This window comes from Apteryx mantelli, chromosome 2 (assembly GCF_036417845.1).
Source record: "Apteryx mantelli isolate bAptMan1 chromosome 2, bAptMan1.hap1, whole genome shotgun sequence".
Classification (NCBI taxonomy): domain Eukaryota; kingdom Metazoa; phylum Chordata; class Aves; order Apterygiformes; family Apterygidae; genus Apteryx; species Apteryx mantelli.
Genome location: NC_089979.1, coordinates 56,420,955 through 56,448,936, shown reverse-complemented (window position 1 = coordinate 56,448,936; position 27,982 = coordinate 56,420,955). Strand labels below are relative to the sequence as shown.

The 27,982-nt window shown below is 41.0% G+C and overlaps 1 protein-coding gene across 1 annotated transcript; it reads right to left on the bottom strand.

The window, feature by feature from the left end:
• Positions 1–888: 888 nt before the first annotated feature.
• Positions 889–26,615, bottom strand: TWSG1 (twisted gastrulation BMP signaling modulator 1). Its single transcript, XM_067290699.1, has 5 exons — positions 26,511–26,615; positions 23,840–24,005; positions 16,443–16,542; positions 11,778–12,044; positions 889–3,351 (listed from the first exon to the last, which is right to left on the bottom strand). The coding sequence occupies exons 2-5, from the start codon at positions 23,960–23,962 to the stop codon at positions 3,170–3,172; spliced, it is 672 nt and encodes a 223-aa protein (XP_067146800.1). The 5' UTR covers positions 23,963–24,005; positions 26,511–26,615; the 3' UTR covers positions 889–3,169.
• Between the last annotated feature and the right edge of the window lie 1,367 nt (positions 26,616–27,982).

The window sequence follows — 27,982 nt, the reverse complement described above, 5'->3', positions numbered from 1 at the left end:
TCATCATCTTCTGATCAGTAGGGCTTCAGCCTTAATGGCAAGAATGGTAGGATGGCCTGCAACAGGAGAAATTACCTGTAGTTCCCTCCAGTTCCCATCATGTTGTCACAGCAGCCTGCTGGGATGGCCCGGTCCTGTCCTGGGCTGTATTCTACGCCTCTGATTTAATTCTGCAGTGGCAACTGAGTTAATTCCCTTTTGTATTATATTACTATTTCCAGAATTACACTCTGATTTCTGAAGTTTTCAGAATGCAAAGGTGAAGGAACTAGAACTTTCTATATATTTCTCTACTTCTAGAGAAAGAATAACAAAAGGCATTCAACCCCTTCTCAGATAGAACCCTAACAGACTACAGAGATTTATATAACTCTGTATAGTTATATAACTAACGCACTCCCTTTTTTGCTTCCCTTTAAGTTCAGCAATTAACAATTGTGTCAGGAAGGATAATGATAAAAAAAACTGACCAATGCTTTACTTAGATAAGATTCTAGCTGAAAGCTTTTTACGCATGTTCTTAAGTTATTTAAAGTGCATATGTAGGTGATGGTTTGTTCACATCCAGGCAGAAGCAAAATAAGAGCCCCCAAAATAACTTATGTTTTTTTCTTGCAACATGAATTAGGACTAAATGCACAACCGCCCAAAATGATTACATTTCTCTCAGAAAGATCTTTTTGACTATTAAGCAAGTTCCTCTTTTTTGATTTATCTGAAGGAAAAACTATTAAGAGTAGACAAAAAAATTAATTTTGGAAAAGACTAATATAAAAAGGTAAAAATTCTCTGTATTATTCTATCAGTTTAGAACATAACAATGGTACTTTTATAATATGCTTCCTGGTAACTTTTGCCTTGAGAAAATCATGAGAAAGAAACCACATAGACTGGTAATGTATTTTTATTAAAATACCTCTTAAAACACTCATAATAATAAAATACGTTTGATGTTGCTGTATGACATTTGCATACATACAACGCTTACAGCAAACTCTAGACAGCATCAAGAATTACAAAAATAAGGCAAGCCTCAGAAAGTCTGCATCCTCGCTACCTCCTTTCAGGCCTGTTACACAGATGTATCAAATTCTGAAGCTGTTTCACACAATTTTTCCTCGACATTTGTTAGGAGAGTCTCTTCTACCCTCCTGTCATCCACCCACACTATTCCTTTGACTTGACCTCATAGTGAAATCATAATGAGGTAAATGAATATAGTGTCGCAGATCCATGGCAGCAGGCTCCTATCCAAAAACATCAGCCCTGTTTTTCTCCCAAGAAGATTTTGAACTATAACTTTATTTTAGTTGTTTCAAGTAGTCTAACATTGCAAAATCTTAAGTATGATCTGTAGGCACACTTACTGTTATGCTTTCTGTTTTGATCAAAAACAATGCATCATCCTTCAGTTAAAAGCAAGTAGTCAAAGCTACTCTTACATATTCTTCCTCTCCATTCATTTTAAAGAAACTCATGTAGAACAAAAGACAACATAAGATATTGTCAAACAAGGGAAGAACAACTCCTTCATTACAAGCTAAGTTTTTCTATTCACGTCTGTGATTTTTCCCACTTAATCCCAAGTTTAAAGTAGGAATAGATTTCGTTATCCACTAGTTCAGAACAATAAACAAACCATCATCTTTCAAGTACTTCTGTATAGCTGAAAAAGAGACTGAAGAACTGAGACTGAGTAACATTATTTCACAAAAGTAGGATATTTTCATTTCATCTTATTCAAAGTCCTATATCAGGAGAATGAAAAAAAAAAAAAACACACTCAGGAAACCTTTTCAAATAAAATAAGTTTAAAATGACTGCTTTCATTTGCGCCTGGTACAGATAGATGTGTGCAAAGACAGTTTGATCTGCCTAGACTGAGGCTAGTGGGAAAAACATGAATAATCAACAATTTTCCTACATATACATATATATGTATATGTATAAAAATTAAGGAACTAAAGCCAACATCATTATAAATACCAAAAGCTGATCATTAACTATTCCTACTTTATTCTTACACTTAGTACCATTATCAATGGAGACCTAATGGGGTCATAATAATTGCTCTGTAACAGTCAGCATATTAAAACTTTACTTAGAAAAATGGACAGAGTGCTCTATACTCAGAACATCCTAGTTTTGCCTTTGAAGACACATCTTGCCTTCGTCAGTGACAACTTCTCATGAGGATAAAAAGTAAAAGTAGGTTTTGGAATAAATATTCACAGCAAACTACTAAATGTGATATGGGCCTGCTACCAGCTGCTCAACTGATAACCCTGTGGCACTTGCTAGTTCATGTTGTTTCATTTTTCTTTACACATTTAGTCTTTTATTTCATAAAAACCTTTCATGTTTCCTTTACTGGACCGAATGTTCGGGCATTAAGCAACCCTAGAGAAAGTGCAAAAGGAGGGGGATGCAACTGCACTTAACAGCTTTATTTTGGTATCTAAGAGAAGACTGAAAATAATTTTTTTAATGCAATACTTGCATTAAATGTACTTACGAGAATGGAGCAGATGAAATTTGGAGGGAAAGTGTTCCATACATAGTGTTTTGTTGGGCTGCCCTTCTAAGAAGTTTGGATTTTATCCATGACAGCCCATGTTTTGAACTTGAAGAGAAAGAATGAATTTTTCTTTTTTCCCAAATATCCTTTTCACAACAGAAGGCTAAGCTCAAGAACTGGAAGGTAATAAAGCAAAAAACAAACAAACAACCCCCCTCGCCCCTCCCCAAAACCAACCCCCCAAAAAAACAGTATCCACTTGATTGTTTGTCAAACTTAGAAGATGGGAATCTTGTTACCATATTCTTAAGGTTTCCCTACTCTAAACTACTAGATACAGTATAATCAATACATTCAAATCAAAGCAAAACAATCAGAACAGCAAGTATGAGCATGGCTATAACATCTGAGCAGAAATAAAGAAAAACGAACTTAAAACATAATGGTTGAAACTCTACTACTTAGCCTTGCTTACATCAATTAAAAAAGAAAAAAAAAATGATTTCAAATTTTATACATCTTTTCTTAAGCCACCTACATTTAATTGCAACCAGTAGGTATTCCACCAGAATGCAATATTTCCAATCCCCATCTCTTTAACTGAGAGAGATTACTTTGGCCTCTGTATTACTATGTTACAATTTTCCTGCTTCAAAACATGCAGTTCATGCATTTTACAGTTTTACTGCCATAGTCGACGCATTCTGGTCCAATACACTCACAGCAGGCATTGTGAAACCATCGGTATTTGGATGCTCCCATGGACTCGCAAGAGATCTTGCACTGATGTATTGACATGCAGTCATCAAAATATACCACAGTGCACATGTGTTCTAAACCAAGGGGAGGAAAAAGTTTGGTTTAAAAAGTTTCAAAATAATTAAAAAGTTTAGTTAAAAAAATTAAGTTAAACACGCACCTTTTGAAATAGGAGCGCAAATCATTAAGACTCTGAACCGCAAGGGGAAAAAACGGTGATAGTAAAAGCAGAGAGAAGAGGCAGAGACACAAGGTGCAATTATTTCTATAGTCACAGGCAAGAACAGCATTATCCCACCCCCAAGTTATGAGGAATACCTTGTAAAGTGTAAAGATGAGCTATGTCAAAATAACAAGCAAGCATGTGTCCTCTGAAGGTAAAATCTGTATCACCAAGTTATCAGTTTTACAGTTGCCAGCAGTTATTATATGCTATCATGAAAAACTTAGTTTTAGAAAAGTTAATAAAAAATAAACACTTACTTAAACATTTCCTTCTCCCCTCCACATTTCAACAGTATTCTTAAGCCATATTAAATCATAGAGTTGGAGAATCCTGTTTTTCTCAACTTAGAACTGCACACTTTTTCTTTTCTAAAGCAACACAAGCTTTACTACTAAGATTGAGAAACCCTTTCTCTCAAAGGGTTGACTCTGTTGTTCTAGCATCCATGCAATTACTTGAAATGCCCTGAAGTTTGGTGTTGTAACCCAAAATTGAAGTTGAAGCATTCACCACAATAAGAAAACAAAAACATCCCTCCCCAGTCTACTTCTAATTCTCAAAGCTGATAGATTCTAACAATTTTCTTCTGTGCACACTGGGTGATTATACTGCAATTCTGTTCACACCCCAAAAGGATCTTGATTGTATCACGCTTACTCCAGCACAACATGGCATACTTTGGGGAAAGCACAACTGAAGGCTGTCTACAGACACACATTTCACTTGCACACAGACTGATCCGTCTGTGGAGAAGTCAAGAGTTTCTAGCCAACTACTACTACTTGCTTAAGGTACGTGGCTCCAGGAGAAACATGCTTACCTACATTCCAACATGGGTTGGAAAAACGTAATCTAAATATATCTGCCAAGTCGGTGTTTATTTTTGTTGACTGATCATGGAAAACGGGGAGTAATCAAAGGACTCTGGGAACAGTGACATTCTTAACCACAGCATTTATTCTGTCTCTTGTATGTGAGTATGGTTATTAGCAACCTCTGTGGTATACAGCTTTCATGGCAAGCTCCTAAGGCAGAGGTCCTAAGGTGAGGTGAGGCCAGCAAGGAGCTCCCTCACTCTACAAGCCGTCAGACCTGTGCAATCCATTTCCCCTACATCAACAACAGATGAGCTCTGTGGTGCCCATGCTTTTGGTTGTGTGGCAAAGGACAACGCAATGTGCAGAATGAGAGCACGATGTACCTGCTAACTTTTCTGTGGACGCTTCCTCCTCCTGGACACCTGGAAAGCCTGTCTACGCTTTAGAATTATCATTTATGGAAACATACATGGGGGAAACCTGACCACTGTAAAACTGTTCAGCTACTTACTACCTGAAGAGCTGCAAGAGGGTCACAGGATGTGCTGCCAGTCCACTGAAAGCAAGATATTAAACCTCCTTGTTCAGGCTCTGAACTGATGTACACTTCTTGTGGACACTATATATTATGCAACAGGCAATACGGATCTTGAGGAGGAAGGGCAAGAGCACAGCTGAAGCAAGTTGCTTTCTGTAACTAGCTGGACCAAACCGGAAAGCTGTGCTGTGAGGAAAGCTGCAGTTGTCCAAGCAATCTTGGCGTACTCGAAGTACTGCTGGGAATGTCAACAAAATACGCTGTAGCTGTATAAATCCTGTCCCATTCTTGGCACTTCTATTTCTATGACGCTTTATAATAAAGCTGGGGGCCTAGCAAGCAGAGGAAGAGAGTTCTCAAAGAACAAAACCTCTACTTAAAACCAGCCTATATACCTACAGCTTTAGTAAGGAAACATTATTCAGAGAGGGAAGAGGAAAAGTGCAAAACAGAAGTATATGCTATGATAGCATGCGCAGAGAGTGACCAACAAGGCATACTCCTAAAATGCTCAGCAAAGCAGAACAACACTTGGGAGACACCACCAGCAGTGACTGGTGTAGCTGCCAAAGCCTCATCGGTAAGCAGTCACCCAGGTGCCACAGAGCAGCTACGGGTTGTCACAGAGAACACGCAAGGACTTGGCAGCATTTAGTCACTGGCAACAAAAGGCTCAGAATTGACTGGGTCCCAAGAAGGAACACATACCCTCCATCTCCCAGGAGGCCCAGGCACACCCACGTATCTTGTCCCCCCTTGCTCCTCACAGGATGTTTTCAGTGGAAAGGTAGGGCGTAAGAAAGCAGAGGTAAGTCTCCAGGCAGAGTTCCTCATCAAATCTAAGCACCAGTGTCCTGTCAGTCATTCAGTTTAGTGCCGGTATGCAAGCACAGGAACCTTATGGAAGTTCCTCTCAGAAGCACTCATCCTCTCTGTACCGTCTTGCTAAATCCCAATTCACTCCTTTGATACCTTTTTGGCTGTTTTCTTCTCAAGCTTGACCTTAAATGCCATAGATAGAGTTGGTATTAAAAGGCATCAGCTAGAGAGCACAGAGTCTCGGGCACCAAAATGGCAATTCCTGCTAATTCAGGAAGATTTCTTGTGGCAAAATCAGCTTTTGGCATGCCATCTCCACCTGAATGACCTAGTCTCTGAATCAGCTATAGATAGCAAGACCACTCATGGCTCTGTCTAGATAGTAGTGGAACAATCCTTTACAAGTAGCTAGAGTCCGCTCTAAAGGGTGGCCAGAAGTGCTCTCTGCTCTTGTGCTGACCTCTGCACTCCTAGTTGCAATGTGCTAAGGAAAACCATCAGGTGAGGGATGCCCAACACTGTGCACACTCTGTTTGGTTAGCCACTCCTAGCCACTTGCAGGCTGTCTTCACACCAGAGAATGACCAGCCTGGTCTGTTTTAGCAGAATGCAGCAGAAGTACCAGTTTACAAGTCCCGAAGAAGCCGAACTCATCAGATAATGCCTGCATAAACTTGAAATGAAACTCTTAGTTTGGAAGATGAGCCAGAGATTTCCAGGATGTAAGAACATTGCTGCTGAACTACCTATACCTAATTAGCTATACCTGAAGTTCCTGCACACTGCTCAGTGGAATAAAACCCACACATGTCACTATGCTGATGGGTCAGGATACAGACATGGCCTGTGAAAAAGTAGGCTGTAGGACAAAGGCAGAGCATGTGCAGTTACATACAGCAGCAGACCAGTGCAACCAGTAGTGCCATTCCTAGAAAAGCAAGCTCTGGCCCTCCTCCAGCAGCAAGATGTGTAAAGCAGCCAGTAGCTGTTACTGGCACCCTCTTCCAGCAGTCTCACCCCGCTATGCCTTCAACAGCAGGCTTAACTGTCCAGTCTTTGTTTACTCCAGGGCTGTCCTTCCCCTTTTACTCCTTCCCATAGGGCGAGCTGGCTAGTCCCAGCTCTTCCTGCAAAATCCAGTTCTGAATGTAGCATTGTGAAGCCTTAATGTAGTTCTGATCCACACAGAGACACAGTCTAGTCTAGCTCTTCACTGCAAAGACAAAACTCTGCTCTGCCTTCTTTTGCCAGCTTTTTTTTTTTTTTTTTTTTGCACACAGATTTCAAGGCCTTTTCCTTCACATCCAGTCTAAGGATCTCCTTCACTAAATACCCTATTACAGGCCACAGTAAATAGCACTGAACTAGGTTCAGAAAGCGGCTGCTTGAAACACCATTTTCTCACAGGATTAAAAAGCCCACGGCAGCTTCCTCCCCCTAAGGGCCCAACCAGTTTAGCACATTCCCTCTGTGGATCATGCTCTGGCTGGAGGTACTTAGGCCTTTCTTTACAGGTAACACTGAGATGATCTTTTACAAGAATAAACATTTCTCTTAGTGGGAGGGAGGCCAGAGGACTGGCAGCACTAGGGTCATAACCGCTGACAGCAGTCACATCCTGTGAAACTGGACAGACTGACACCCTGAACCAGTCTCCAGAACCAAAACAGAAACAGAAGCCAGGCCTCAATCTTACTAAGGTGGCAACAACAACCAGGAATATCAATCTTGACTGACTGGAGTGGAGAAGAAAGTCTGTTTCCACCTGCATATGGAAGCCAAAAGGAACAGGTCCTAGAGGACTAACCCAAAAATGTTGTAAAAGTAGAGAAGACTGTGAAAGACATTTGCTGGTGGCAGATCTGGCTAGTTCCCAATAGCTTTGCAAGAGGCTAAAGGATGGACATATGCAGAAGAATATGCTATCAAACTGATTCTGAAGTCTCACTCATTCAGAGACTTACTAGGTAAAACTAGTACACTAGTAAGAGCGTACTTTGCTCATCACAGGATATGCCTGTCCCCCTCCTCAGCAGGGTCTGTGTTTCTGCATGCACGAATGCTGAATTCTTGAAAGCAGGAGACAAGAGTTCCTCAAAGCATTAAATCCCTCTTCTTAGGCTACAGAAACAATCTCAAAGAAAAACAATACCTACAGGCTCACTAGAGATCCTGGAGAGTATTTAAATTGTTTCAAAAACCTAATTATGTAGTCATCACTTGACTCTCTCAATGCAGATAAAAAGGATATTACCTAGTCCACTAACAGCTCTTTCATTAGCATTCTGGCAATTTTCATGCAGAAAGGACTACAGAACAGAGTCTTGGCAGGTGGGAACAGGGAAGCAGGGGAATCCCAGGTACACAGCACGTCTTCTCGGAATATGAAAGTTTTTCACCTTTTACCAACTGATACTAAATGAAGGTTGTATGAGAGAAAGAACAATGTAGGATCAAGCCTAAATTCAAAAAGACCAGAAGAAACGGACTCATGTTTCCATTGGACTTTGTTATGATATTCTTTGTGCTGCAAGCAAGACCTATATTGGTACACTACAGAGAAATTCAGCAAGTAAGAGGACAAAAAACAACTACTTCTTGTAAATCAAGGAAAAACACCTTTTTATGAGATGAAGAAAACTTCCACAGTTAATTACAGTTCCCCATATGCCACCTTTGAAATCAAAGATGCTATATAATTTGTCCACTGATTTGTTTATCAGTAGCTCTAAGAGCACTTTAGAAAGGTAACTGTCTGTCAGGCAACCATACCATTTTATGCCAGTCAGAAGTTATAAAAAGAAGCAATTTTTAATAGACTCTGAGGGTACCTACAGAAGTAGTTGCCCTTCACTGGATTTTTAGATCTTCTTTACCCAGCTGGCGCTTGCAGGAAGTGGAAGTACAGAGCTGACACCATCCACAGTGTCACCAAGTGGCTGAAGTAAGAAACCCTTAACTCCAGCATAGATTTTGTTTCATCAGTTGCCAAAAGATTATCTACTTCCCTCCCCCCTCCCTTGTCAACAGCCTGCCATGATCTGAAACAATTAAGCTTAGCTAAACATTTAAACTTGCAGTTCAGAGCTCTGAGGGTATCAGCAAAAAGTAAAGAAAACATAAGAATAAAGTATGAAAGTAATCCTAAATTAATAACCTTTGCAATCCTTTCTGAAGTAACAGGTCAAACGCCAAAAAACCACTGATACAAAGAATTACACTAGCTCCAGCAGTTCCACATACTTTGGCAGCTAAAATGTTAAAAGTCATTTCACAGGAGGAAAGGGAAGACACTCATTAAGATAATAAGGGGCAAGTTTAAGGTCTAATAGCTCACAGTAGGCCAGGGCTAGAAAGCAATGCTTTATATCCCACTGCATTCCAGCTTCTCAGTGATCCACAGCAATCCTTTCAGGGCCCAGTGGCTTCAGATACCTCAAACGCAAAACTGTTTGGTTCCTGTGGCTAGCACTGCTTTTTCTGGCACACAACCAGAATAGAATATAGCAAGTCTGGCATCCTAGACCAGTTTAACGTCAGTCCCTACATGAATCTGTGTTGAAATTAAAATCAGAACTGTTTTACACAACATGACAAGGGGTATTTTTAGACTGAACCTTTCAAAATTTTGGGATGCCTTCCATAAAACAGCACACAGTCTACTGTCCCCTTTCCAAAATCTACCTCTCATTAGCCTCCTCTCTCCTTATAGACAAGAAAAGAAAGAGGCTCCTGCCAGCATTCCATGCCAGAGCTAAGCATGCAAGGGTCCACGGGTGGACCACAAAATGGAGGAGGCACAGCACTGTAAAGAAAGCTTAAAGCATGTGTGTTCCTACTCCCTAGGAGATTTTTTTGCAAACCCCTGAATGTCATGCCCTTGAAGACCACTAGCTAGTCAATCATCTGAAGGACACCTTCATTTGTAAGATCTACTATTAATCCTAGCAGAATGTTTGAGGAGAAGGAAAGGGTAAAGATACTGTGTCTTCAGTCTCTTCCACTGCAGGTTAAACTTGCATATACTGCAACTCAGCACACACACATACAGTCTTCGTCTATTACAGCAGTTCTTCTAAAAAAAATGCTAGCTTGTTAAGCCACATAATAAGCGTAACTGACCAAGGCCAGCAACCAACATTTCCTGTCTACCTTCTTGTGTTCTGACAGAATATCTGTGATAATCATCCGTGTTTTATAAGCAAACTTTAATAGGACTTCTGCAAAAGCAGAGCACTACAAAGTTATCTACATTGTGACCAAGAAAAGACAGACTCCTCAGCAGGATTACCTATTTAGATACTTAAATTATAGGATTTTGAAAGACATTTTCTACCTTTTCCAGTTCTTTGCTGACTACTAAGATGGAGGAGGCAGGTAGTGAGCAATCATAAGAAAAGATCTGACACTTATTTCTGTTCTAAGTGTCTACTGAAGTCTGAAAACCAGTGGCACTTGGTAACTATTTCCAAATATAACTTATTTTTGGAATGTCATCATTCCTATGAAAGCTCTCTGAACCTGATCTCGAATACATTCTCACTAAATGAAATGAAGGAGACTTTTCACTAAGAAAAAATTGCAATGTTATGTATTTTTCTGTTTTGTTAAACTCAAAACTCCTCCACACCCTTGAGTTGCATTTCAAATTCCAAGTTAAATCCAAAACTATCATTAGCCCATCCTGTTGGTATGGTAGTAAAGGACTGTCAGGGAACTGCCATATGGGCTGTAGTACCTAAATACACTGGGATATATTCAAGACCGTTCCAAGCATAATTTTTTTCCTAAGTATAATTTACATCTTTAAATACTGTACTGTTTGCACACATGGCATTTTGTGGCTTGCCATTTAACATGGCTCTCTGCATCATTCTCATAATGGAGAGCAAGCATTTTAATAACGTCAAAGGCATATGAATGAGATGTTTTCTGACCATCTGTTTTCCTAGTTCTGGAATTAATTTATTTTTCTAACTTGCCTTAACCAAAGGAAATTAGAAAAGTTGCCATTACAGTTCCATTTAATCAACAGCAGTCTTACTGCAAAATGTAACTAGGTCAAAGGTTCACAATGGTATGGAAAAACAATATGCCCCTCAATTAGGATATCTTTCATGGATAAGATTTAAAAAAAGCCATCACAACACCTACATATAGAGTTACTAATATTTAAAGTGTGTGTTGGGAAGTACAGCATTAATTATACTATAATAAAACAAATCAGATGTTCTTTTTTCCAGTTAAGCAGCAGTTTTACTAAGAAGTGCTTATGAGATCCTTCTGAATTTGATGTTAAGATATTCAGGGAAAGATATTTCAGATTTAGTATGGAAGTCAAGAAGCAGAGAAGACTTTCCTTATCCCACTGTTGTCACTACCTCAAATATCTCATTTTTATTCTCCAGCTAACAATACTCTGAAGTCTGTCCTCTGAACTAAAAGTGAAAATAAGGGGAATGAGTCTGTATATTGAAAAAATTCTCCCCAAATTACTTATTTTTAAGATTCTGTCATCCCCCCTCAACATCAAGAGTGATCTTGCTAATCTTGCTCAGATTTATTATTAATCCTGGATTTCCTACAAGCCATCATTCTGAAGAGTTCAAGTTATGCCAGCTCAGACTCAAGAGCTGAACATCTATTCCAGATGTAGTGGCTTATGGCACGTTGTTTTCTCAAACCTCTAAAGTCATGCATTTGAGTTGCCTAGCTCTGCACTGATATGTGATTTGGATTCAATTTCTGGTCTGTCCTGTCTCCTAAAGCACAGGTGACCGCTTCAGATTCAAGGAGCATACACTGTTAGTGTGTGCACATGAAATAACATGAACAAACTCCGTCATGCTGCAGGAAGAATTTTAGATGACAAACTCGTGGTTCAGTGCCTCCTAAGATCATCAGACACTTCAACATCATTTTGCCTGTTCCTCAGTACTTTTGCTTCACTCCTTTTGTTACGCCACATTCAAACTTAGACTGAACTTTTCACACACCTTATCTGGGAAAGGAAAAGCTGAGCAGAGAAAATACATTGAGAAGGCTCCTCCTAGAAGAGACCAGAGGAAACATTAGGAATTTAGACACTATACTTGTTACCTTTGTCACTGGAGTAAGGTGCATGGACATTGTTGCTTGGAACAGAGACATTCTGATGCTGTGGCTGGTTCACTGTTTCTAAAAAGGAAACTAGGTTCTCGTGATGCGACAGTTCTTCTGCTACAGGAAAGGAAACAATATTCCAGTTCAGCTGAGTATCCCCTTCTGTGAGTGCCCGGAAAAGTGAAGGAATTGGTTCATGCAACTCCTCTACAGTGCTCTTGGATGTTGGAGGTGTATCACTGTAATTGCGAGGATTGCACATACCTGCAGAGAAATGAAACAATGGTAACTTAGACAAAACTTCCTAAATTCTTCTTCAAACGTGTGAGAACACTTAGAAAATGAGGTTGTTTCTTGTTAAGCAAAACAGAACTCTCTTATATAAACCCCACTCTAAACTCAATAGCAGAAACCACCGAATACAGTAGGACTAGCTTCCAATACGGTAGGTTTCAGATCTCTGCAGAACTGTGCAAAACACACGTGCAAACTGTGAGATCTAAGTGAAAAGAATTCAAAAGAAAACCTCTTCTACATAGCATTTCACTTCCCTTTTTATGCTAGCATTTCAGTTGAGAGTATGAGAAGTTCAATGAAAGGTTTGCTTCCCCTGGGAAAAGAGACAGAGCACAGTATAATCGATACTAGAATAAATCCGGAATGAAAGCTTATGACTGAACAAAGATAGTATCTTGACAAATCCTGAAGTACATGAAACTTTTGATCATAATTCAAGTATTCAATCTCATCTGCTTCAGCAATGCAGTAGATCTTATTAGTCATCTGCCAGAGATGCAAAGATCAGTATCAGGAGAGAGCACAATCTCAATTACTTTACCTTCCTGGAGACAGCTGAGATAAGACTAGTTTTGCTACTTAGTTGGAAGGATCACTACAGACAAAACGCTTATTTCCAGGTTACCTCTTCCTCATTTTTCAACATCTTTTGTGGTATCTTTTTTGAAACCTATTGTTCTTTATTGTAATCCTCTTTGCCACTTCCTGCAAAATGTTTTTGTGACACGCAATGCAGGTGCCAGTTTTTCATTAACAGTATAAACACTACCATTTATTACCAGTAATGAAACTGAAGGGTACCTTCATTTAATCTGAACATAGAAACCATCACGTTTAAAATGAAAAGTTATGTCTGTATAGGTATTTAAACTCAGAAATGATAAAACACTATTAGAAGTCACCTGGCAAGAGAGAAACAAATCCACTTTCCTCATGTATATCTGGATATGATTTTGAGTAGTTTCACAGATACAGTTTTAGATAGCTACAGCTGCCAAGTACACCAATTCTTAGAGCTGCTTCTATGAGAGCAATATGGGATATACATGTTCAAGATCTACCCGCACGAGGTCGGAAAAGCATCTCCTGCCCTGTAGATGCATTAGGACTCCAGCTTCAGAGAGTGGGTTTAACTAGAACCATATACAAAAAAAACCCTTTTCATTTTAAGTAGATATGATTTTTGTAATGAACAAAACAAGAGTGAATTTTGCCCATGATGCTTTCAGCATGAGATCTGGCATATCTCAAGCAAGCAGTTAGCATTAGCAGCATTTAAAAACACGAACAACACAAGACAGGCAATTCCTATAAAGGTGAGCCAAGTATTGGGTAGGGGAAAAAAAAAAAAAAAAAGCTTCTCCCCCAAAGAACATCAGATTCCACTAAAAAAAAAAAATTCCACTTAAGCAAACTTCCTACCATAGATAATTTTCTTGATACTCCTCTCAAAGCAGTTCATTCTTCACAAATGTTCCTGGACTCACTGCTTTGATAAAAAATTTCTATCACTGCATTATCACCTTTCAGTAAGCACTTAGAATACTCACAATACAATTTTAATAAAGGAAGTCCAAAGTTTTCATTAGGAAGATATCAAATCGGGTAAGTTTGGTACAGACACATCAACAGAAAGTTTATTGGATGTCGTTGTATTAATGTTGTGAAGTGGAAACCAGTGAGATTTTCTAGAGGCTGCGTTTGTCAACTTGGATTCAGAATATGGTTTTCACTGATAAAAAGAACACACAGGAAAAAAAATTATCAAGAATGTTTATCAAAATATTGCAGGATGTGTAGTTAGTGTACATATCAATCCAACAGAAAAATACTATATTAAGATCCTGCCAAGGAACCATTTTCCACAGCTTAACAAGTAACTACTCATTCCACAAAGATCCTTCACTCTTACTATTTAAAGAGTGTTTTAACATTTAATTATAATACCATAACTTTGGACAAAATAAAAAATAAAATAAAATCTCAGCACATGAACAACTGGTAAAGAACAAACATGTCCACATTACTGTTATTGTAAACCAATGATTTAAGGCAAGAATTGATAACCAGGATTTAAAAGGTAACTATGCCGCTATGCTAGAGCTAGGTCTCCTATAACTAGAAGGAACACAGATGTATTCAAGTTGTAACGAGTCATATAATATTCCTGTCGATTTAGGAATTTTTTCTCTTTCCTCTCCTCCTCTTACCCATCTCTCTTACTATAGATGATTACTGAAAATCCAAGCTCCCTTCCAGCACCACAGTTCTCACCATAGAGATTCTAGCCAGCCCACAGAGTTGTACACTACCTTTCTTGGGCATGGATGAGAAGATGCAGAGATGGGCTACTGAAACAATGGGAGCAGAAAACTCTTTACATGAAGGGAGTAGAAGAGATTGCTTAAACATAGCTTAGAAAAATAAAGGAGAGAGAAACCTGTTGTTGTTCTCCCTCCTCCAGTGCCTTTGTCCCTGTCTGGGAAGGAAGAGCATGTTCACACAACACAAATGGCATCAACTGACCATAACTAAAGTTTGTGCTGGAGGGCAGAAGGTAACTCCTAATCTTAGAACAGACATGACCCGAAAGACAAGACAACCTGTCTACCTTTATGATAGACTTGATCAGTTTGTAAAAAGACATTGCTAATACTTGAGCTGATAGCTAAGAACTCTACTCCAGGAAGCACTGGATGTTTTGCACTCCTGTTTCCTTATTTGAACAAGACATACTTGGCTACAGCAAGAATGACAGGGAAATCTCTCATCCCTGACTCTACATTAAAGAAAAGAAAAACTCCTTCTGAATCCATGCTCTCCCAGCTCCTGTTGTCTCTGCTGATGTTCACACAAGGAGCAACACAGAACCAGCAAGAACTGAGGCACTGGCAGAACTATCAAGAGATGTTTTAGCTTAATTAATACTGGGAAACTTAAACCAAAGCCATGTTAACTCTTCTCCTGGCTATGCGAAACAGCTGCAGAACAGGGAATAATGTGCAGATTTAGAATTAAACCTATGTTTGGACTTGGGATTATGAAGAAAAAGAACCAAGAACTAGGTTCTTCCTCTCCCTAGAGAACATTTGCATAATAAAGCTTGCTTTCTACAGCAGATAATGGTTCTGAACTAGGGAAATAACCTGCTATCCCATTTCCTATCCCACATGACAACAGCACACACACACAAAAAAAAACACAAAAAAAACAGCATTACAAAAATCAAGCAGACATTGGAAGGGCAAAGGGAATGGGGGGGGGGAAAAAGTATATTTTACTTTGCAAGGAGACCACTGAAAAAAGAATTAAGATCAAATAGAAAAAATAAACTCTAAGACCTAGTTCTAAATGTACAGCCTGCACAGGTGCAGGGGCTGGAAACACTTTATGCCATTTGGAAGAATCACACCTGCACAGGGGTATGCCTTTCCACTGCTGACAGAGAGAATAAAGCACAGGCAAACTAGTCAGAACAGGGTGTCAGAAAACATATTCACAACACTATGGAAAGGAGAAGCAATGAACTGCTTTGAAAAGGAACATTTTGAAGCTAATCATCAGCACTAATTCAGAGAAGAATCAAGCAGACTGCGAAGCTGAGTGCAGGTACAGCAATCGAGATGTATTCATTTCATGGAAGCCAAAAGGATTTTGAATGGCAGCAGAGGAACCCTTCCAACCACCACAAGATGATGAAACTTTTGATACAGATGCTAAAAGTGAGATGGAACTAGACTATGAGACTATGTCCTCCTGAAGCAGGGGTAGCATTCACTTGCAGAAATTCTGGCACTCTGAACATTATGTTAGTAATACCGCTCTTCTTGTCAAGGCTGTCATCTGATCTTACAGTAACAACCGGTATGCTTCTTTCTTATCCTCCAGAAAGAGCTCTTTTTATAAATAAAAGTTTGTTGAAAGAGTTGGGCCATGCATATCTACTGCTAGTCCCAAGGATTCACAAAGGAACTCAAACCTAAAATTGTCACCTCGGGGTATTTGCTGATGCACTTCACAGTTAGAAACCTCCATACAGTTTCCAATCATATGAAGCAGGTGCTGCATAGAGTTTCATTAAGGTTCATAAGGAGTTTATGTCTTAGGGACAAAATTAGCAGTCGGTTACCATGACATTAACCAAGTGAAATCTGAACTACCACAACCACCCATTCCATGAAGTAGATAGGGCCTCCTAATATTTTGTTCCTCACACTAGTTTGTTCAGCACCCAGAGAATGAGCTCTAAGATGTTTAAAGCACAGATTCTGTTCTGACACGCTACTTCTATAATAAGACTGAAAGCTCAACATGTGGCAGCAGGAAGCAATTAAAAAATCCCAAACCAAACAAATGCAAACTTACCAACACAGTCACAGCATTCATCCCAAAGTGTGCCTAGACAGAGCATGCACTCCTTACAGCAGGAACAGTTCCCTTCCCCAGGGCGGCACTGACACAGCTCCTGAAAACAACATAAATTCATTACACCACAACAATCCCAGATGTAAAATGTTAACACAGCAAAACAGTTTTTCCTCAAGCCATAACTCAAATTATGGAATTAAAAAAAGCTTAATATACTAATATAGCGAATAAATGGTAGAATAGTTCTAGCCAAAGAATCAATCCTAGTTTACAAAAGGACATTTTGCAATCTTTTTTAAAGGTGAAATTCTAAAGACAAATCTGAAGTCATCTAACAAGCACATAAAAGAAAAAAAAATTCCTGTTCATGTAAAAACTGTTCACTCCTTTGTATGACTGAATCTACAGGTTCTTTGAATGTTTTCCCTATCACAACAGGACATTTAAAGATGGATGTTTCTTCATATATAAATAGTACGCATAATTTTTTTTAAGCTAAATTATAAGCACCATGCGCATATTTATGAAGATATGCAATGTCTACCATCGCAGCTATTCATGGATTCTAAAAGAAACTTATTTGGTGGAGTCATATAAACACAAGATTTTGCATAACTTTGAAAGCTTGTTACACATCGATCTGTATTTTAAATATTAGTGACTTCTTTTTTTTTACCCTAGCAGTCCAGCTGATTCATTTTTGCTATTAAGAAAAACACTTCCAAGACTTCTGTAGCCTCTAGAAAGTAGAAATGGGATGCATATGCATTTTTCTTTAATAGTTATTAAGCTATTATGCCAGAAAAAGCATGGAAGCAAGAACATTCAAAACTTTTTCTTCAGACTATCTAAACCTGGAGGCGCTGGCTTGGCAGTCCTGCTAAAGACAGACACTTGCAAACTTTGAAGTATGGAAATTCCCTATGTGTATGAAGAAAGTCTGAAAACCAGGTGGTCTACTTCCCTCTCTAACTCACAAATAGCAGTAATTCCACTTCAGCTGAAAGACTGTAGCTACTTAGCAACAGTATACAGGCTTGGATCACGCCATAGTGCAAAATTTGAACAGTTGAGAAGTCACTTTTAGTTACACTACCAAAGAATTTAGTTTTGATAGCATCTGTTTGACAGTCATGTTGCAAACAGTTGGTAAGAAAACAAACTCTCTTGTTAAAGATTCCATTAACTTTGTTTCTCGAAAAATGTCTGAGAATGTTCTCACTGGAAACTGGTTTATTTAGTGGAAACACTGATTATGGGATCCTTTCCACCATCAGTTTTACTGGAATAGTCATTTGCACATCTGTGCTATGGAACAGATTGGGGAAACTCATCCGGCTTAAAAGGAGAGAAGAAATCCACCTCAGTTCTCTCATTCAGTTCTGTAGAAGTGGGGAAGGGACATGTCACAGCACATTTGGGAGACAAATGAGGACAGGAGAGAAGGAAAGGAAAATGGTTCACTATGAAATTCTCCCAACCTGGAATAGCCATTGAAGGCTCCATCTTATGTAACCGCAGCTGGTTCAAGACACCACTCATTAGAGGCAGGCACAAACATCAGCTGTTAAGTTAAATGAAAGGAAATGTCTCTCTAGTGTCTTGGAAAGAAGCTGAGAGGGTGAACACCCCACTTTTAAATAAGCCTTTGCCTGTTATTGTTAAGAAATGTTAGGCAGAGAAGAAAGTTAGGCATTCCTACACCAAACTTGAGCAGCTCTTTTGCTAGCAAAGGCAAAGCACATAGGTGCATTTAAAGTTGTACAACTGCCATTCTCTCTTCATTCTGCCACACTGACAACTGCAAATGTTCACACTCTATTCAGTGCAGAGGGATCATCATGCAGGTACAAGGAAGAATGAAGAATGCATTTAAGAGGGTGAGGCCACTGCAAGGTGCTTCTGGGGCCAAGGTTCAAGAATACAGTGAAAGAAATTTCAGGGCTCCCCAGTTAAAAAGCTCCTAGAGCTAAAACAGAACATACCCCAAAATTTGCTACAGACATACTATAATGCATTCATACAGCAGAAATTCATTAATCCATCTTCCCCCTCCCCCCATGCACTTTGTCTTAGATAAGGAAGTCAGCATAAAAACAAGATTTACAAACTATTGTGTGTTCTGGGTAATGCTGGAGAAATGTTATCGCCTGCTTAGGTTAATCTGAATTGTTTGCACTGCTGAGTGACTGAGCATGGACCCCCGCTCTCCACATGCATTTCTGCAATATGCAGTTGTGGTAAGTCTTGAAGTGTTATTTACAGAGTGGAAAACTACTGAGATTCTTTTAATTCCTGAAGTTTCCTAATGTCACCTATTGCTATGCTGTTTCCAAGTGAAAGATGAAAAACAGGCTCATTAATAAGATACACAAAGTGTTCCATAAGAGGAGACACCACAAACTTAGAAAGATGACTTATGTGAATGAATGACGCATTTCTAAAGTACTTATTTTACTGTTTGATAAACAGATTGTGTCAGTCTTGAGAATAAAGATCCTGAATAAAACAACTTTAAAAACAACCATGAGTAAAAGTATTGTTACCTTGGCCAGAGCCTAACATGAATATGTATTAACATTAAAAATCTCCTATATATTTGCTTTTCAACAGTAAAACTGGGCAAACAACACTGAACATAATAAAGACGTTGCAATGCCAACAAGTCAGTATGTGGGAGGAGGCTATTCTCCATAAACTATTAAATGTAATATATGAATCAAGGCCAGAAAACTCACTAAATGTGACTCAGTTTATAGGTTGCACTATGTGAGCCTAAGGTAGGAAAATATTGGCACAGAATTAAATGCAAACCTAAATTTCGCACTTGCAACATAAGGGAAAAAATCTCTGCTTAGTGTCTATATGTGTAAGCACTATACTGGGATAGCATCACTATACCTACTAGTGTTTTAACAAGTTCTTTTTTATAGGAAGAGCTTATGAGCATTGTAACTTGACTTTTTTTCCTCCCAGCTGGGAGAGGAGGATGGAAGAAAGAGAGCAGTCTAATTAGTCTTTTGTGCAGTTGTTCAACTCCCCCTTCTCAGAGTTTGACTGTCTCTTTAGGGCAATAACTGTATGTTTTTCCATATATGTGTTTATACATATATGGTTTCCTTAACCACTTTTGAGTTCTTCTGACTGACTCATCTGCATTGGATACTTGTACAGGATACATCTTTTTAAAAGAATGCTTACATGAGACGTGGGTGAAGTGAAGCAGAATGAGAAATGCTCCTTGTTGATAGCTGGGGGTGGTGAGGCGTCAGTGGAAGAAAATATTACTCATAAGCGAACCTGGCAACTACCCAAGCTGAACTACTGAAGGTGCATCAGAAAACGTATTTTGCTAGGCAAGAATAAGCCTCTCAGTCTAAAAATAGAGCATTAAATAGGAAGTAGACATTTTCATACAATAAAGACACTTCTGCTCCAGAGAGCAAATAAAGATTTTTACAAGGTATTTAATACCTGCATTTTTTCAAAGCTTTCTTGAAATGACACAGACCATTTTCTTAGTGCAATGAGAAACAGGACCTGAAGGCATTGGCAACATCTTTGCAAACTGGAGGGGGGAGTGGAAGAGAAAAAGAGCTAATGTTTTTTCCTAGAACAGTTTAATAACAGAAAATCTCCTGGAAGCAAACCAGACAGAACTATTTTGTTAAACCAACTGTGTTACGTACTACAGCTACAACATACACACCAAAAGTAATTTTTAGATACCTAAGCCCCAAAGTAAAAAAAGTGGTGTTTATTCCATACCACAAGGCTGAAAGAAGTCTTGGAAATCCTTTCAAGTGAACTTACAAGTTTGCACACAAGATGAACAGGAGGTGAAGACAAAGATGAGAGATTTTAACCAGAATGACACAGCAACAACCAAGGTTATTACAGGCATGTAGTGTTGAAAAGAAAAAACTCTGCATTTTTTTTTAGAAAACAACCCCCTCTTTGGAAGGATCCAAAATCCATACTTGAACTATAGCCTTGTTTGTTTCCTACCTACAGCAGTATTTTAAAGAGCCTTGCATTTCAATACTGGGTTTAACTAACCATATGTATCTGCTTAATCTTTGGCAGATTTTACCAAAAGAGGTATCAATGAAGTACGTCTTTCATATTACCAGTAGCTATAACACAGAGGCAGGGAGGAAGGGAATATTTATTGTTCCAGACTAGACGACAAAGCTAGGATTTCAACACAATATGCACATATCACCCAATTCCTACTACTGCAGATAGCTCTGCACCTCAAGAGCCAGCCTGGAACTTGCCTCCTAAATCTGCTTGCCAAGAACAGTCGTGGGAACATCTCATCCCAGAAATTTCAGCTTTCAAGGACTTCCTCCATGTTGCAGGGACACAATACACTTCCACTCCACCCACCTAGCGTAACTGCTGTTCTCATCTCTCTACACATGGAAACATCAAAACAACCCATGTGTTGCAAGTCAACAACAGATGTTCTGGAATAAATACGCCATGTGCAACTAGGATGCAATAACCTACCTGAAAAGCAAGGTGACAGTCAGCTGTCAACTTCAACCCCCTAATCTCAGACACATAGGAAGGAGCTGAACCAAAGCCTTGACGGGAACTAATTTTGTGGGCCCACTCTGCCTACACTTTCAAGTCTCATCTACAACTCCTTCAATAGCTACAGGAAGCCACAAGTTTTTGCAAACACTAAGCTCATTTAGAGAGATGCCCAAGCTATTTTCTTACAGATCTTTCCTTAGAGAAACACAAAACCTAGAATACAAGAGCACCAATGAAGCTAGAGCCCTTGAGATGTAGAAGGAAAGCAGAAGGCATGCAAGTTGTTAATCTCATGCTCTGTTCTGGATCTAACAAAATAAATATTTATGTAGGGACCACCCTTAAGCAGAAAGCAGCTCATAAGGAGTGGCAGTAATGACTGTACTGACTTCTAGCCATGCTGGCAAAAGTATTTATATTAACTGTATGCTTTTTGAGAGATCAGGTCTTTTGTTTTATTATTTCTCCAACACAGGCAGCCTCACTTTCTGCATGCAGATGACAAACACTCACATTCTGTTTGTTACCCCAGTAATCTTAGAGAGATATTATTTTGGTTTCAGGCCATGGATTTTGCCAAACTAGAACAGCTATAAAAATAGGTTAGGGAAAAATGTGATGATTTAGTCAAGCAAACTCACTCAACACAGTTGGGTTTTTTTAGGTTCAGATTTCTCTGGAAGAGTTTAGAGGAGAAAAAAATTACAAAGATATATTGTGTATACCTATACAAGAAATAACATACACTTCACATGTCAGTGCAGTGCTTATGCCACAACATTGAAAGGTCAAGAAGAAAGATGATGACAGCTTAACCCCTTTAAATTAAGGCTTTAGGACTCTATATCCACAATCAGGCTAGTCTGACCTGATCTGTTCTTCTATAAAGAATGAATACTGACTGGTATGTCAGGCCTGTTCACAAGAAGAGAGTAGCCAGACAGTGAAAATGAACAACTTCAGTATTCCCCTGTAATTGTGCACAATTCAAATGGTCAACGTGTAATCTTAGGGAACCTTAGAGAACCGCATGTAATTTTGATTTTGGGGAAATACATTAAAAAGGAATTCCATGTCACCTGTATAAAAGTAAGAGAGAACATATCTACAACAAACAAAGCAGTACAGATGTCTCTTTGCACACACAGGGCTGTGTCACTACAGAGATGCCAACTTAATCTATATACAACATAGTCACGTTAGCCGCCTCTACGCAGCACTGAACCTCAGCTACCTTATTCTCGTCCTATATTCCCATCCCAACTCCAATATTCAGACCAGGCAATAAAAATAAAGTTTAAATGCTAGGTCTCTCAAACTTGACTCTGATAAATGGGAAGTGAATACTTGGGATGGAAGGTCTGTCCTTTCATGGATGGCGGACTCCATCGGTGGTAGAAAAAAAAGGAGAATATAAATCTTCCCTATTTCCCCCTCATCCCCATTCCAAGACATCCTCTAGACCAAAAGATTTCTTCCCTAAACACATATCAATGTAGCTGTACCACTGCACTGGCTATTTAAGTGCCCTGTACATCCAGCCTGGCACCTTACTTTCTAAAGGTTTCAAGCCTAGCGGTGATACGGAAAAACACAATAGGAAGGAACTGAAAAGTGCGTTAGTCCATCACACTGCATGACGCCCTACCCATTAGCAAAAAGACTGTCATTATCTTTGAAAAAATAAAAGGCAGAAGCTACCATAGCTAGCAATTCTATGCACAATGGCTGAGCTAGCAGAAGCAGCGTTTTTTGTTTTTTTTTTTTTTAGCAATAGCTCTGCTTTTGTGTTTCCAATCTACAGAGAGGCAGCAAAGAACAGTTTCTTTTAAGGAAGCTGACTGACCACACGAAGGCTACTTTCTTCAATGCGAAGTCAAAGAACAACCTCAAAGCACCTTTAGTAAATAAAGATTTGGCAGTTATCAGAACTGCTTGCAATCCTGCTAAAAAAGCATCTTTTGTTTGGCTGCACCCTGCACCTCTTAACTGTTACTATAAGATATGTAAGCTGGTCTCAGTGTGTTTAACTGTGTGGACGTACACACACAGAGTCAAAAGCAGCAGCTGGAAACAACAGTTTAGTAGTTCAACCGAAACGTCTTTTTTCTTTTTAAAGGTAAATCTACATGTTTTCAGAGTTGGGTCATTACAGTGAGTAGCCATAGGTCCTCTCTAATCAAAAACTAGATTCATGTTTTTCCAGACACACTTTGAGACTCTCAGAGAAGTTAGGTCCATCCTGGTGTTAGCTACTCTCGTTCATGTGAATTTTTAAAGCATCTTTTTATCTACCATAAAAATGTTGTATTATGAGCAGCATCAGACACCAACTACTGACGCTCTGCCTGGGCCAAGAGATTTAAGAAAGTGAATAGATTGCAAGTTAAGGATCTGACAGATAAGGGAACAGGGTAAGCACATCTGAAGTTTCGGTATTACAGGTATCTTTGAGGAACACTAATTGGCTTACATAAACCTTTCTAGGAAAAGGTGTATTTGAAATTATAGGGTCTATTCACAATATTACCAATAAAGAAGAAAGATATTGAAAACTAACAGCATGACTAGTACTGGCTTCTAACAAAAATCCAAAAATCATAATCCTTGACTTGAAACTGTTTCCATCAAAAAAAGACCAAAAACATACATATATACACATGCACTTACTATTATCTATAAAATGGCTGTTAATCTGCATTACATGTGCAGGAGTCCATAACTAACTTCTTAAAAAGCGCTATTTAACATAAAATACAGGTTAGTTGTATCACTGGATCTTTTCAAGACATAACTTCAGAAGTGGTGTTTAAATGCTTAAAAGCAAATGAAAGAAATACTACTCATACCTGTATCAGACATTTACTGACATCACTAGCACAGAGCGCCTTATTGCAGCCTGTTGAAGACTGGATCCACAGCAAGAACAGAAGGGCAGTTACCATGGGCACTGTGATGTACTGTGACCTCATGTTTCCTGCAGGTGAGCAATTTTCACGAGTACTTCAATTGGCACTGAAATAAAAACCAACAACTGAAAAGGCTATTGGAGCAAAAGTTAAATCCTATTTCCCCTCCCCCTTTTGATTCCTTCAAAATAGGTTCACATTTTGGACAGAAAAATTAAGTAAAACTGGGGTGCTTAACAACAAGGCCAACTCCTCCTCCCCACAGCAAAGCCATTTATTTGAAATTTTCTGCTATTACACCTTCAGATTAAAACTGCAATAAACTAAGATGAACAGTGTGGAGTTGTAATATCTAATAAGATATCCTATCAGCATATCCTATCAGTATTGACAATAAAAAAAAAATCAGAAGAGAAAGCCCACCAATAAAGACCTAATTCTGTAAATGCATAAAGGAAAAGTATATTTTTCATGTAAGATCTCTTCAGGTTAAAGGTGCACACAAGTGTCTCTGGCCAAAGCTATGCAGCAACACTTTTACCACTTGTATAATATTATTGCCATGGCATCTTCAACTTAAACACATAGCTGTTTTCATACTGACAGTAAGGTGTCACACAGACTTTCAATTCAATTACAAAATTGTTGTGAACTTTTGACCTTTTAAAAATACAGACACCAACATTAAAAACAGCACTACAGACTTTGAACAATGTAATTATAAATAGTCATGCAAGTGACTGAAGTCAACAGGACACAAACATCTGTTACTTCAGAGGGAAGAATTAGATTTGTTCAAAGCTTTTTGGCTTTTTCCATTTGTGAAAATTCACCATCCTGACAGGTGGTACTTGTTACAAACATAGGATGACTACTGGAGTGCCAGTTGCTTATTATTTGCATTTAGCATGTGAACGCAGTCAAAAAAGACAAGACCCTGCCGCATTAGGCGCTGTACCAACATATAATAAAAGGCAGCCCATGTTTGGGCAAGCTTACAGTGAGCCTGTATTGTTCTCATAGGAAGAAAAAAATGCCAATGGGGCACTGGATTTTTTTCTTTCAGTATCTAGAAATGTTTTTCCACTTTACAAACTCAACAAAACTCAATTAGCAACATCATAACATGAAAAAAAAAGCAGAAAAACTAGCCAACATGTAAATGAAACATGATCTGGACATGTAATGTTAGTGTCAAATTAGTATTTCTTATAATGGTTATTAAATGCTTTTGAATCTTTTAATGCTCAGAGAGCCATGATCAGTACCCATGCTGGATTGTAATGGGCCTCCACCCTAATATCCAGAGGCATACAAGAAGAACATGGGATCTTTCCTCACGGAAGAGTGTCACTTACTTTCTCTGCTATCGTAGTGCAAGAAGTTTTCCTTAAACCAAAACTGGTCCAAAATAAAATCCATAAGGCATTACATTCCAGCTAGAGGAAGGCCAGGCACAGAAGCCAATGCAAGCCTTCTGCTTTGATATATTAACGATTAAGACATGTTTTAACACTGCTCCACATTGTTTCAACACCAGTCTGCATTCAGTCGGTTATATAAAAGGTTTCTGAAAACTGAACTGGAAAGGTGCCATTTCTGTGAACACCCTGCTCCTGTTGAATTAATCCAACAGAGGGGAAAGGAGGACTGATCACTTACTCGAGATTCCCACCCCCCATCATAGTATATTCATTTCATTCCACCTAGTTCTGGTTCCCAAATTTGTTTTTCTTTTTATTCGCTATTCCTCTATCCCTCATGCATATAACCTTTCTGCCCACAACCCGTCCTTTCACATAACCACCTGTAGTTTAGTTACCTCGTGCTGAGCCTCGAAGGGACCCTTCAAGGGTTGGGTCAGGCCCGCCAAGCCCCCGATTCAGTACGTTTTCTCTCTGCATCAGCAGAACTTCTAACCAACACGCTCCAATTGGAAGGGGGAGGGGGATAAAATAAAATAACACCCCAAAATCCAGCACACCTCAGCTGGCCGGTCTCAACTGGGCCACTTCTGGCAGCGGCCTCGAGGCACGCCGCCACCAACATGGCGCCCGACGGCCCTGCCCGGGCGCCAGGCCGCTCGCGCCCCGCTACGGCGCCACCTCGGCGCGGGGCCGCGGGGGGCGCCGTGACCCCCTGCCGAGGCGGCCCCGGCCGCCGCCCCGAGGCCGCTTCCCCGCACGACCCCCGGGCTCCGCGGGCCGAGCGCCGCGGGGCGCCGCAGCCGGTTGAAACCGGCGCGCGCCGACACGGGGCGGCCGCGGGCGGGCCGGGACCCCCCGCGGGGGGCGGCGCGGCGCGGCGCGCGGGGGCCGCGGGGCAGGGAGGCTGCGGCGGGCGGAGCGGCCTCCCGCCGCGGGCGGCGGCGCCGGGGGCGCCGCGGGAGGCGCCCGAACTTTCGTCCCACAAAGAAGCGGCCGCTGCCGGCGGCGCGGGGAGCCGAGTCGAGCGGAGCCGAGCGGAGCCGGCCGCCCCGCCACCGCCTCCCCGCCCCGCTCCCGCCACCCGCTGGCTCCATCCCGCCGGCAGCGCAGCCCGCGCCCGCCTCCCGCCCCGCGCTCCCCCCACCCCCGGCGGCGGCGGCGGCGGCGGCGGCGGCGGCTCTCACCGGACGGCGCCGCGGGCCGGGCACCCCCGCTCCGCCGGCGGCTCTCGCTGCTGCTCCGGCGGCGGCGGCAGCACCGGCGCGCCTCAGCCCGCTGCTTCCCCGTCGGCCGCACGCAGCGCGGAGGCGGCGGCTCGGCCGCGCAGCGCCCCGCCTCGGGGCACCGTCAGGCGCCAGGACCCTCCCCCCGGCCGCCGCGGCCCCTCCGCCCCGGCGGGGGCGGCTCCGCGGCGGCTGCGGGGCGAGTCCCGCCTAGCGGGACGCGGGGGCGGTGGGAGCCGGGCGGCGGGTGCCGCGGCAGGGTGGCTCGGCTTCAAAGCGAGATTCCCGAGTTTTGCCGGCAGGAAGCTGCCCGCGGAAAATTGGAAGCGGGAGCGCAGGAGATGAGGGGTTCCGCGGAGTTTCCCAGCGGCGGTGCCTGCAGAGGGAGAGCGCCCCCGACCAGCAAGTGCTCCGGGCCGCCAGCGGCAGGCACGAGGCGGGGAAGAAAAGCGAGTTTGGGGGCAGCCGTGAGGAGAAGCGAAGGGCGTAGGCCGCCCGCTTGGCCCTGCCGCTGCAGGCACCTGCGATGGGGGCAGCAGCCCGGCGAGAAGGCGGCGCGGTTGCGGCTCCGGCTCCGCAGGGAAGCGGAAGGAAAAGCCTTGGAGGAGGTTCTGCAGCACCTGCGCAGGGGCCGGGAGGCAGAGGGTTACCTCCCAACTCCTGCGGGAGGAATCCAGAAAAGCCACAGCTAGAACCTGATCGAAGCTTTGTGCAAAGCAGTACCGTAATTTTCTCCAGGTTTCTGTAAAAGAAGGAAAGGGATCCTCATATTTGGGACAGTCTGTCTCAAAAACGTTCTTGCGTTGGTGGTGTATCTTCCTCCACGCCAAGCTCAAAGGGACCAAGGTAACGAGTTCGATCCCTAGCAGAAGAACCCAGGGATATAAGCAGTTTCCCAAGAGACAGCAGAAATAAGGCCTTCTCCCCCACAAGTAATTAGTCTAAGCCTATTCCACCTTCCTCCTCCCTCCACTCTTGCACCACTTTTTTGATGGAAATGCACATGGATTCGGCATCATCCCACAGAGCAGACGTGAGAAAATACATTACTGGAACAAAGCCTGGGCTCAGATCAGAGAAGCCCAAAGATCGTGGCCTAAGGGACTGAAATGCTTGAGGATAGTTCCCTTTCTTTGGGCAACAAAACTTTTACTAATCAATCTCAGTTGGAAAAAAAAAATTGTTGCATCACAGACTGTTAAGAGAAAGTTTTCTCTCTTTGTAGAGAAAACAGGCTAAACCTGAGAAACATCTGTCCTCGGATCTCCTTAGTTAAAGATAGAATACTGCTAAAATATTTTAAATTTAAATATTTTTAATTTCAACAAAAAATGTTTCTGCTGATACTTCTAGAGCATAAACTTCTTTCCCTATTTGGCTTGTGGTAAACATGCTTGAACCTCACGCTGCCCTGCAAGACCTGTGTGGCTCTT